The sequence below is a fragment of the Solenopsis invicta genome, chromosome 12 (genome assembly GCF_016802725.1).
Source record: "Solenopsis invicta isolate M01_SB chromosome 12, UNIL_Sinv_3.0, whole genome shotgun sequence".
NCBI lineage: Eukaryota > Metazoa > Arthropoda > Insecta > Hymenoptera > Formicidae > Solenopsis > Solenopsis invicta.
In genome coordinates this window covers 17,986,474-17,999,703 of record NC_052675.1, presented here as the reverse complement: position 1 = coordinate 17,999,703, position 13,230 = coordinate 17,986,474, and the positions used below count along the sequence as shown (strand labels likewise).

Below are 13,230 nucleotides of genomic sequence, written 5' to 3'. Positions count from 1 at the left end.
GATTCTATTTTTGTCTTTAGTATCCTCGACTAGACTCTTACTAACGTCGATGACTAAATGTACAAGCTATTGCAAAAGTCGCGTTTTTTTTTATAAAAATTATATTAAATCAGTTGTTAACTTGCTGTGTCATGGTATTATTAATTTATAATAATGTATACATTTTAATAAAATTATTAATTTTATAGTAAAGCTCTTTCTTACTTGAATCTTTGGACTGATAGCATAGTCGTTATTGTTAAAAGACATTTGATATAAATTTGCTAAAAATTGTATATTTATTTAAAAACTTGTCATATCGAATGAACACTGAGTTTCCTATTAGATACTTCTAGCCGCGTGTCTTTTTTTTCTCTTTTGGTAACTGCGCAAACTTATATACTATCAATAGAAAATGAGTGTAAAAACGCACTCAATTATCCTACATCAATCAACCCTAAGCTTGGCAAAACTAGAAAGCGATCTCTTAAAATTGAATATAATTAAATAAAAATTATTTAAAAAATCTTTGATTTTACAAAAAATTTCTTTCTAATGTTATTTAAAAAAAAAAATATTAAACTATAATAGATCAATTTGGTTTTAAAAATTAAAATTACTCAATATTTCAAATCTCTAAGCTACAACTTCCGAAACATCGTTTAGGAAATAAAACTGTCTCGCGAACTATTGCCAAGCTGATAGGTCTCATCGACCAGTCCTAAAATTCGAAGATAATAAAAACGAATACTGTTTCGTTTGGAATATGTCGTGTCACAAAAAAATCGACGTTATCGCCGCATTTGATTCGCAAATTTCTAACAGAGTCTAAGCGTATTCGCTCAAATCGTTACGAAATTATTTTGCTCTTGAGTGGAACCGATTCGGCGCCGTCTTCCACGGTGGTCCCATTCTCTTTTTTGTGGTTGTGCATCTCGACGGGATTGTTCCAGCTCTGTAACTCGCCGGTACCGAAAATAACGAATGTCACTGAGCCGCTGAAATAGACGGCCGCTAGGATCCAAAAGATGATGGTCCACTGTGTGTAGGTCTGATTTTGATACGTGATGTTACCGACCATGAAGGTGCTAAGGAAACCACCTATCGAGCTGAAGGTATTGGCGAGGCCAAATATAGTCCCGGAGAAATTGGGCGCGATGTCGAGACCGTTTCCGAGATAACCGGCCGTTACGGCGCCATTTATTGTTAGAGCGATGGTGAATACGGCTACCGACGCCACGCGATTGCAACCGTAGTACGCTTGGATCACCATGAGGATGCCGGGAGTTAGCACAGCTAGAAATCAAAGTCTTTTTATTAGTTGAAAATAAGCTGTTTTTAATCCAAACGGCTAATACTTAATCAACACGTTGACTGCTACTGATGGTAGACGCTATTGAAACTTTTCTAATTTTATTTTTCAAAAATGCTTGATTAATAAAAAAAATGTTTGATTGCGTCTTACGAATTACTTAGACAAGAGATATAAAAATATTTGAAAAACAATTGTAAAAATATTTTACTCACCTAACGTTGTAAAAATTTTACGTATTGCCGTCACCGATAACTTGTTGTTGCGGCGCAAGTAATCGGCCAAGGTGGACGTGGCTAAGGCAAAAATGTATTTGCCTAAATAAGGTAACGAGGATAACAGGCCGTTCTGCAAATACAATTTTCATTAACATGTATTCCATTCCATAGTAAGTGCTTCCATTGAATATCATTTCTATTGAAATGTATCATTGAAACAACGTCGAAATAAAAAGGGTTGCCTCACTAATATAATTGGCACATACCTCTTTAATGTTGAAGTGCAAGATGTACTTCATGTAAGTTGGAAGCTGATTGACAATGGTATGGTAACTGAAGACGCTGCACGCGTGCGTTATCACGATAGCCCAAACTGGCCCCGAAGTGATAAGCGCGCGCCACGGTATCGGCAGAGGCTACAGTTAAAGTACTGCATTAGTATTTTGAACGTCGATTAAAATCTTGCAGAGATTAACCATAAAACAAAGATTTTCAACCGAGAGATTTTTCAAAAATTAAATTTGCTCCGATTTATATTATTAAGTTAATAAGTTGATCGCTCGTATTTTTCAAACAATAGAAAGAGTGAGTTCAAATAAATTTAAATAAGTAAGAAAGATTCTTTACCTCCAAAATAATAATTAAAGATTTCAGATTAAAATTAACAAAATTATGAATTTCAGAAGACATTGTATGATATTTTATTTTAGAGGACAAAATTTTTCGAAAGATTAAAATAGATTGGAAATGCGAAGAGGAAACTAAAATAGAATAAAATGCATTCTAAGACTAAAATAGACGCTTCCTTCCACTACTACAACCTTAGCAGTGGTAGTCGTTCCAATCGCGCTCTCGATAAAGTGCCGCTCCTCCGCACTGATGCGCGGATGCTGCGACGGTGAGTCAAACACCAGCAAGAACCACGCTACGCTCCAGATAATCCCGATCACGCCGGTCACGTAGAACACCGACTCCCAGCCTAGCGAGGCGATGAGGAACCCGCACATCAGCATAGTTATCGCGGCGCCGAGGGACGAGGCTGTAAGTAACGAGGCAAGTTTATGGCGCGACGATTGACGCAACCATGCTTCGTCGCGCTTATAAAACGGCTGCATCTATCTCGCATAAGCCTCAAAAACGAGGACGGGAGTCGATTATGGCATCGATTGGCCTGGATATCGCGATCGTGAATTAGATCATGATCATTTACCCATCATGTGAGAGACGAACTTGCTACGCTCCGTCGGTGGAATCCATCGAGCAGTCATTGGCTGGATGGCAGGCCAGGTGGCACCCTGATTTGCGAGACGAACCAATTTTGAGAGATTGTCAATAATGATTACATGATCGTTTGCAGTCACGTGAAACTCTGATTGATGAGCGTAATTTGATTGCGTGCACAAACATAGAAAGAGAGAGAGAGAGAGAAAAAGAAAGACAGAGACATACTCGATAGATTCAGATGTCATATGTTAGATCGTTTCTCACGAAGCGGATGCGTACATTTATTTTAATAATAATGGTTTCTAGATGAAATTAGTGACGTACCAACATAAATCCTAATACGACCCTTAACGCGACGACCATGGTGTAGCCCAAAGTGGCCGACAGCGGTACAAACAGAGTGATGAAGCTCGACACTAGCATGCTGTAGCCAAAGACTCGTTTCGTACCGACTATCTCCGCGAGTCGGCCGCCGGGAAATTCCGTGCAGATATAACCCCAGAAGAAGCTACCGAGAATCATATTCACCTCATATTCGTTCCATGAATACTTGGTCTGGACTCGTTCCCCCTAAGATTAAAAATCGAATTGGACTTGAGGAAAATTGAGCGAAGAAAGATTATTAAGGAGAGGATTAAACAAAAAAGTAACCTCTCTATTTGGTTTTTAGTTAAAGTATTAATAAAATCGATATTATATCGTATTTTAAATTAACAAAATCATAAAAGAATAAAAATTTGGGTTTTTATTAAATTTACAAATACAGCGAAATTAAAATTGTTTTGCACCTTTAATTTTGCGTGTAAAAATGTTAACATGATGGCATACAATTCAAAATTGTTCTTAAAATGTATACGGCAATATCATTCACTTATGACGTCTTAAAATTATACTGTTAAAACAGTTTGAAACATAACAGACTAAGAATACTGGCTGAAGATAAGACTAAACACACACATGTTCAACGAAAATTGTTACAAATAGATTTAAAATGTAAAAAGAAACGATGGAGGTAATTGTTAAAGTCTTTACCGTTGTTGAAAAATATAACTATGTTATCGTTACAAAACGAAGAAAAATAACGTTACCAATTCCTTACCGGTGTGTTATACATAGTAACGGTACGGATGCGGACGAATGGGGATGCTGTGAACCCGCTGCTGCTGTTCATCTCGTTGACTCTGTTAACGTCGATCACCGGGGTCCTGGTGTCGTTGATCGGGGTGAGATCGTTCATCATCATCGCCTGAGCACCGCACTCATCCGGCATCGACGCCGATCCATTGGAATGCGAATGTTGACCGCTACTATTGCTCTGTATCACCATTGAGACGATCGCTATCGTTAGATTCATGCGCAGCATGTAGTTTAACATGAAGCCGAGAATCACCATGATATTTAGTACCTGCCTGCATGACAGACAATCTGAAAAAACATTTGTGGTTATTTGCGTATTTTGTGCGGTTCCATTTGTGGCTTGAAATGGACCGCAAACGTTCTGTCGTTGCATTAATATGCAACTAATGCATATTAATAGGTGGTTATAACATTTTTATTTCTTTCTTTCTTAAAATATTTGTAATTTTTATGACATGTAGTAAAATATAAGTACATTATTTAAGTACAAGAGACAGAAAAAAATATATAAGAAAATAATTTAATTTGAGAGAGATTTATACTAATAATCTTCAAAATTATTACTGGCTTTGATAATTAATATTAGTTTAGTTTCTTTGAAATATTTTATTATGAAAATAGAAAAAAAACGGTTATACATTAATACAATAAATTTTTACGATCATTTGCGATTTTGTTTTGCAGTTTGATGTACTTTCTAAATAAATGTCCTGTATAAGATTTAAAATCTTTTAATTTTCCAAGTTGTTTTCCATAAAAACATACAAACGTTTTGCAAATCTTAATGAATATGTTTGTTGAAATCTAAGAAAGACTATGTTGTTCCGCGCGTTTTGTGCGCACGAGTGACGTTAGCTAGTTTTATTTACATTGACATTGATTCCGGGATTTCTTTTACACAATTAGTGTCGACAGAGTGTGGTCGAAAACAGGACGTACGTATATGCGCCTGGCTTCGCCTGTGTCACATGTTCCTAGCGCTGTAAACAATTTTTACGTAACGTCCGCACGCAATCCACGCGACTACGTATAGTTTCGGTCCATTATCAATCTCGATGCTATTGTGCACAATGACCGCGGTTCATCTCGAGGCCATCGTCATTCCGGAGGTTTTCAACGTGCGAGCTCGCGCTTTCTCTCAGTGTCTAATCGTCGCCGCATTTTATCATAAACGGAATCCCGAATTATCATGCAGCTACACAAATGTCTTCCGCTCGTAGCGCGAATCAAGCGGGAATGGATTAATTAAAAGCGCGCCGCGATTGTGCCAATTCACGCCAACGCAGACTCGGCCACTCGCGTCTGTTTCGCTTTAATGAGTCGTCAGTCGTCACGGAGGTACAGTATTGGACTTCTCGGTCATAACCGTCACTCGACGATTTCCTCGTTCATTGGCAGACCGCCGAAATTATTTCAAGAATGGCGCAAGCCGGCCAATTATTTTCTCTACCCTTTCCTCGTTTACGCTCACGTCTCGCGATTTCGCAAGTCCGGAGACACGTGCGTTTCGAGGTAACGAAAGCTCCAGATTTCGCGGGACGTTACGTCAATGTACCATGCGGGTTGAAAGAAGCTTTTACAGAGCGAAGAAGAGCGGGCAAGCCCGCACTTAATCGCGGAGCGCAAACAGGCGTACCTCGTCCTCGATATTAATAGTCGGCATTAGGTCGCCTTGCATCGTCCGCTTTGCATGCGCTACGCGATCGTATCCGCAAAGCCGAATACTTAACTTTGCTTATCGCGAATTTGCGTCCGAGGTTATCGCAGAAGCATTCGATGCTACTGTATACACGCAATGAATCATGCTCGTAAGTATCAAATTCCAGCCCATACAGAATCTAATGACAAATCCCCTTGGCCTGCTTAACACCGATTCTTTTTTTTCTCCGATGCAGCGACGGAAACACGAATTGAAACGAAAAGCAATGCGCTACGCAATTTTCACATAATTATCGCGTACGTGTGGGAAGATATTATTATTGAGAAGAAATAATTATCGACAATGGGAATTATTGGAAACGAAGCTCATTTTCTGTGATTTAAATGAATAGCTGATAAGATCGTTAATCGCAGCGAATTAATGTATAGACTCGTGTGGACTTTATAACTTTGGCAGAATTTTTTATTTCACTTATCTGCAAAACAACAAATTGCTTAAAAATTTACTGCGACGGGACTAGCCGGCAGATTCTACGTCAATTTACTTCGTCTAACCGTCCTCATCTTTGACGCATTCAGTTACAGCTTCTCTGCTGTAACTAAATGAGTCAAAGACGAGAACGATTAGACGGTATGTATCGAATGACAGATAAGTTATGCCCCGTTGCATAATCACAACGTACGTGTCGGACTTTGACGACGAAAGTGAATGATCATCGATACGTGTACGGATTTCCTGGATTGTAAAGGCACGCAGCCGCGCCGCGGTGTTGCAACTGAGTGTTGGCATGGATAATTTGTGAGTTAAATGTTCGTCGAAGCGAACATTTAACTTATGTTAGCGTTGCCGATGCAAAATCGTGCTTTAACCATCGTATTTGACGCAAAACCGTGAGTAAGGTCTAATGAAATTGCAGGCAGGTGCATTCTTATCTCGAGGAAGCAGTATTCTTTCTCGTCCAGTAGATTTTAGTGCGATTTCGTGCATTCAGAAAAAAAACATTGATAGCAACTATACAAGGGAACTATATAAGTTTCGATACGTGGAATTGATGTACATGGTTGAATAAACTATTGTTTGGTTATTGCTAAAGCTTTAGTTGCAATAATTATAAACTTTATTCAATTATACATATTAATTCTATACATAAAACCTTTGTCAGTTACCACCATCAATATCTTTTTCCCTGAGTGTTAAAACCGTTTCTGTATTTTATCGATTTCCATATTTTTACATATAAATCGCCTATTACTTAACTAGCAAGTTAGTATTAATATTATTTATTATTCATAATCGTGTGCGTCGCGGCTTCTCACATTCTTCTTTTTCTAATTTACATATATATTTATTTATACATTACGTAGCGTAATGTAAAAAATTCATTTTAATTTTAATTTAACCTTTAATTTACCTTGACATTAGACATATCTTGAAAGAAGTAGCTTGATCTGAAGCTGTTGTTCTTAATTTTAAAGGTATGTAGAAAAAATCAAATTAATACTACAAAATATTTCTATTAATTAAAGCAAGACGAAAACAAATTTAAATTAATTATTTGAAACAAAAACTAAGTTAAGGTATCTAAAGGAAGTATTAATATTAACATGCAATAATTATTTTTATTGTTATTGTTTATCTGGCTTTCTAATTGATTAATGAAACATGCATTTTATATTAAAAACAAGATATTTCTTTTACCTACATTTAACGCGAATATAACTTTATTACACGCGTCATTTTAATTTTAGTTATCAGCGTTAATCTTATTTTTTTATTTGTATAATTTTATTTATTATGAGTTAATAGACTTAAATTTCAGTTGACTTTGTTTTCCTGCGGCTCTTTTAAATGAAGAAATTTGATTTATGAAATTTAATAGATTATAATGTCTCTTTTCATTTATAATCACTCGAATAAACGTCTTTCCGCTACCTCATACGCGATAACTTGTGACGATAGTAATGAAATCAATTATGAAAATGGTCATTTTATGCCTCGTTATTTTTAATCGCTCTGCTTGTCCACTGACACACCTATTCTATTTACTTTACATAAATTTTTATTTACTTTGCTTGTGATCTAAATAATTAGATTACAGTGTTACAGTTGTATGTTTGACGTTTTACTCTGTCGTACTTTTCACTTTAACATCTATCGTATCAGCCGTATGTCATTCGTGTATATGAGATTGCTTTGGAGAGGACGGGATCCCCGTGAATGCAATTTGGGCGATTGGAGAGAACTGCTTATTTAAGAGTCCAATCTGACCGATATAATAACGACGTTTCTGAATCGAGAGCTCGCCCGCCACGTGTGTCGTGCTATCCACTTAACCGCTATTGCGACTATTACGCTGCCCGATCATGTGGCAATGAGACTTGTTACTTTAAATGCAGGGGATACATAACGCATTTCTAGTATTTCAAATTTGTCGGACTGTGATCTGCGCCGATAATAACGAGGTATTCTGATAATGCACGTACAATTATATATGTATGTATGTACGTTATCGTAAGTCGAGTCTGGTATCGAAGCTAAAATATTGAAGCTTGTCAAGTGAGTTTGCGCCCTATTCAAAATACATAAATTATCGATAAGAAATGTTGAAGCTGATTATAATTCGACATAATTTGTAGACCCCTCCTCTCCCATCAATATTGGTATTTAATTCTAATGAATATTATAAGCGCCGCATTAAATTAACCCAAGCGACGCCGACTATTGACGTAACGAGAAATAATTTTGAATTGAGACGAAGATAGATAAAGTTAAAATTCTTCAAAGTGGCAACTGTTTTAACTAATTATCGATGGAACGAATAATTTTAATATTTTTGATTTTTAAATTATAGCAGGCGTCTTCTTTTTCGATACAACCAACGGTCGACACTTAGTTCTGTCATAAACTTATATAGAACATGTTAATGTCAATTACACATCGCTTCACGTTAGCGCAGGGTCAACTTGACCAGTGCTCGACATCGCTAATCACAATTTTTACAGTTGCTTTTACACTTGATTACCAAGCCGGTTTCACTTGAGCGCAGGGTTGTGTCGTCGATGACCTCGATAACGTGACACTGGTTTTAATAGCTGGAAAACTTGGCGGCACGATACAATAATCGACACAGCTTAACCCTTGCATTCCCAAAAATACCGAATTTTCTTCACTTATTTTTATGCCTAACATAATTGTTTACCAAATGAATTTTTTCGCTCTTCTGATTTTTCTATTTGATATTGAGACATTAATAAGTTTTTAAATCTCGTAAGCAACGAGATGTACAAAAAATACACTTTAATACGAATATTTAAACATTGAACATTCCCGCCTTTTTTTTTTAGAAAAAAATTAATGTAGACTAACGCACGAAAAACGCGCGATTCTTTTTTATACAAATTATTAATAAAATTTCGAACCGTACAGCGTCAAAGTATGGAAAATTGTCATTAGCACATTGCAACATGTTCGTGGCTCTAGCTCGTGGATCTCGCGGAAACATACTCTCTCATTGAGATGCATTGACATTTTGTGCGCCATCGTTTGTGTCGTAGATTAGACATTATCACGACCTTCACCTAGAACTCTGTGCACGTTTTCCCGTTAGCTATTCATAGCGGTTTCGCCGCCCAAAATAGTATACCTGTTTTTCTTAAAGTCGAGTTTGATGACTTGCAGCTTCGTGAGTCGGGAATACTGATTCGGGTCAAGACGCCAGTTTAACGTCGCAGACGGCATTATTATCTATGAGATTCATCATACGCATTCGCGTCTAATTGGTCGAAGATTAGAGGCTGGTGCATCGTTGCGTGGACTATAAGCATTGAACTATGAATACGCGATCGTCTGTCGAACGTCATATACGAATGTCGTCGAATAATACGTGTTAACCTCAGAAATGTAGAGGTGAGGGTTCGGGGCAAAGCGATCGTGAGTTTTCAATCGCGATAGACTGCACTTATATTTCATGTAAACTTCATTCAGAGGGAGATCATAGATTATGCGAACAATCATTTCCTCTATACATATGTATTAAATATAGCGATCCACTAATACTCTTTAACATCTTTTCTTTTGTGCTTCATACATCCTATCTTATATTATTTTATATCTGGAATATGTTATATAAAATTAATATTTATTGTTTATTTGAGTATAAATAGAGAATTCATTTGTATATTTTTTTAATTATTCTTTAAGACTATATTACATTTAGGTTGACTTATTTTATATTTATGTATGTTTCTGTGATAAGGAAGCTATAAAAAAAATGGTGTAGTCACCTATATATTATGTGTGTATATATATTATGTTTTGATAATATATATTTTATTATAACTTAATAAAATTTTGTATTAAATATATATGTATTAAATATATAAAATTTTATATATATATATATATATATATGTTATACAGGAAGCTAAAGTTTTTATGACTTCAATTCACCGTCGCCTCGTCGAATTACGCGCTGGCTTCTTGACAAATCATCATCCCTTCCCGTAATAAAGAATACATTAACGTCTAAGCGGAAGCCGCGTTCGTTGCCGTCCGTCGCGAGACACGCGCGCAACTCAAGCTTGTCTACATATGAATCCGTTCATTTCCTTTCGACGAAGTTATGCATTCGCATAAGTCTTTTTTAAAAACAATAATCATTAAAAAAAATAATATGATATTAAAAATTGAACTTGAATGATACCTCGGTTTGTGTCTAGAAAAGAAATGATCTGATCTATCATTAAGTGTTTTTTATCAGTGTTTTTATCTAGTATTTATATCAGAGATTATATGTTAATTAATAATTTTTTAATTATTGGATATTTAATTTTTCAGTGCTATTCGTTTAAAATCGGAAAGTCAACGCGTGCAAATAAAATACCAGATGTGTAAAACAAGCACGGCCGCCTTAACCAATTATGACTTCGTGTTGTATCATCGTGCTAATGATGGAAAATTTAATGGAATTAAATTACGGAATCTTATCAGTAATACAAATTTACTGTGAAATAAATCACAAATATCATATATCATTTCACATGTTTAAAATAGTATATGTTTAAAGTAACATGTTTGGAATAATACATATAAATAAAATGCCGTTATACGTACTATCGTCATATTCAAGAAATATTAACCTTGCGAGCGAGCGATTTGCTTTTCTCACATGCTGATATAACGGAACATAAATTTCTATTTCAATGCAATAAAATATTAAAACAAGATAAACTACAAAAACCGCTCCAATTCTTCGTTATTAGTTAATACTTGCGTTTCCTTTTTTGTCGCGTCAATTATGCTTATTCTGTAATAAATATTTCAAACAATTGTGTCGATGTTCGATGATATTTACGATAATCTAATATTCACAATCTTTTCTTACAATATTTATTCTTTACATTTACTTTGTAAATGTGACGGAGCCGTATTAATATATTTCATATATTTTTTTTATCTGCTAATCTACTCACTTTTGTTAAAATTATTTGCGATCTTGAAACGATAACAAATTTATTTACATTTGCTTATAACCCCATGTCAACTACCACGACTTACCTCGCACGTTGCGATTGGATGCCATTTCGCCAGTGGGATAATGTGAAACGATGGTTAGGTTTTAAACGCCCCTCACTGGTTTTCCGGCCTTTATTATTTTTCAATTTCAGCGCACGTTTTCAAAAGTTAGATTTAATTTAGCGTTTGTTATTACTCCTACACGAGTAGACTTATGTTTCCTCCAATTGAATGCGATTCTTCACGGATAAACCATCATGTCACACAAACGTTACTTGACACGTGAGAGAGAATCTTTAACCCCTCTCAAGAAGATAACTTTTGGAAAAGCTTGCTTTTCATACGAATGCTTTTCCCAGCGATGCAACTGGCTCGTTCGCTCGTCGCGCTTTAACTGTGCTCTGCTCTGCTCTAAACGCTGCCAAAAATCTCAGCTGTAAACCGCGGCGCTGGCTGCTCGGAAGACGAAAGGCGAAGACGGCGAAGAGGAGGCCCGTCAATAGCGTCAGCGTTGCGACACCAGCGTCTTCCACGGGCTGCGTCGTTCTCCCGCATCGCGTTTCGCTCCGTTCCGTCGTAACGTTCCTCGATGTCGTAACGAAGGCTGTGTGCGATGAAGCGACGAGGTGGTAGAGGTAGAGGGAAAGAGAAGGATGAAGAGGGGCACGACCACGCACGTCACGAGCATCCGCGATTGTGTACAATGACGTGCTTTGTTCGTCGCGCCGAGGAGAAGATGAATGTGTCCTGTCGAATGGGCGGGCGATTTTTCCTACCCTCGTGTCTAACGTTCGCCTAGAGGGAGAGATGAAATATACGGACCAAAAAGGAAACGTTTTTCTACGCATTTCAGATATATATAAAAGATTTTTGGATTGGAAGATTAACTTCTGGGTGCGTTACATGATGCATTTCAACCCCCTACAGTGTTTTGTTTTTCCTTTTTTTTTATAATATTTTCACCAGTTTCAAATGCTTTCTTCTATTTAACTTTTATATGAACTAACATATAAACTAGTTTTCGATCTTCATCGAAGTTATTTCTTATTGAATTCCAGATTTCGCGAACTTTCGTTTAATTTCAACAATAATGTGAGAAAATAATCGGGTGGTCATAATATACAATCTTATAATGTTATTAATTATACAAATATTATATAGAAATATCAATTATATACATAAAGTTTTCCTTAGATATTATATCGTGGATTCGTGTTCGGTGTGTGATATCGCAGTTAAGGGGTTAGTATACGTTCAAAATATTCCACGCTCAAAATATCTCGCATTCGTTCCTTGCTCCGTTATTTCACGAAGAGATAAATCTCCACGAAGTGACGGAAGATAACCGTTGTCCGAACGATACGCTGTAACGCGCCAGGCGTTATCGTGACGTTGTGGTGATTAATCAACGTCAGTATTAATTCGCTGATCTGTCGCTTTAACGTTCTAATGACTGTAATTGGTAGTTACCAAGCATATTCACCACGCTACTGATGTTCTCTCTGACACGATTAATTAGGCCTAGAATCACCGACTGTCTCTTCGGTCACTTTGCGCGATTAAATAAAACGCTGAATGAAATGACCATTGAATCAACCGAATTGAAGTAAACGAAAAACTGAAGAAAACTTTCCGCTGAGCTCGCTAAAGACAAATGACTACTGTTCCGCTAAAAAATTAGATATATATAGACTCTCTATTTTTTTTTAGCTTTATAGTTATAAAGTTAAAACTGATGGGCAAATGATAATAGGTTTATCTCAAGCTTTACAATGCAAACGAAATTATAATTATTCGTATTTACATATATTGCAACATACTATGTATTCAAGACACGATGACTAACTTTTTATGTAGTTCCAACATATATCTGTTTCTCCGGCGCATTTTACAAAACAATTAACAAATAAATTTTTGCTAACAATAGTAATCGCACTTTCGAAAGTTTTCTCATCCTCCGTTTTTGAAAAGAAGGGACGAGCTCTTATTTCTCCAAGTTCTTACTTGAAATGTTAAATTCCGCTCCATTCCGTGAAGAAAAAAAAAAGATTTAATTTGACAATGCCAAGTAACGATCAAAGAGGTTTGCGAGGACAATGTCTGCGCTGAAACGTATAAAAGTATTTTTCCGATTTCTTTTTGGAGCATCTTGCACCATCAGTCCACGCTAGTCTTCGTGTTGCGTA

General features: G+C 36.4%; 1 protein-coding gene across 3 annotated transcripts; it reads right to left on the bottom strand.

The window, feature by feature from the left end:
* Positions 1 to 255: 255 nt before the first annotated feature.
* LOC105195950 (sialin) lies at positions 256 to 12,643 on the bottom strand. Of its 3 annotated transcripts, none has more exons than XM_039456315.1 (8): positions 12,515 to 12,643; positions 3,833 to 4,158; positions 3,058 to 3,303; positions 2,720 to 2,804; positions 2,331 to 2,548; positions 1,776 to 1,925; positions 1,507 to 1,639; positions 256 to 1,275 (listed from the first exon to the last, which is right to left on the bottom strand). In XM_039456315.1, the coding sequence occupies exons 1-8, from the start codon at positions 12,519 to 12,521 to the stop codon at positions 830 to 832; spliced, it is 1,611 nt and encodes a 536-aa protein (XP_039312249.1). In that variant the 5' UTR covers positions 12,522 to 12,643; the 3' UTR covers positions 256 to 829. The 3 variants fall into 3 exon arrangements, with proteins under 3 accessions (XP_039312249.1, XP_025989174.1, XP_011159900.1); XM_026133389.2 differs by lacking the exon at positions 12,515 to 12,643 and adding an exon at positions 11,087 to 11,812 and having other exon boundaries at positions 3,262 to 3,303; XM_011161598.3 differs by lacking the exon at positions 12,515 to 12,643 and adding an exon at positions 11,087 to 11,810.
* Positions 12,644 to 13,230: the final 587 nt, after the last annotated feature.

Bases quoted from the DNA above. Each gene is read 5' to 3' on its own strand.
- LOC105195950 (XM_011161598.3), bottom strand. From the start codon at position 11,111: ATGGCATCCAATCGCAACGTGCGAG. The intron at 1,926-2,330 runs GTTGTAGTAGTG...CTTTAACTGTAG, and splicing joins GAACGACTACCACTGCTAAG to CCTCTGCCGATACCGTGGCG. The intron at 1,276-1,506 runs GTGAGTAAAATA...TTTGATTTCTAG, and splicing joins TAAAATTTTTACAACGTTAG to CTGTGCTAACTCCCGGCATC.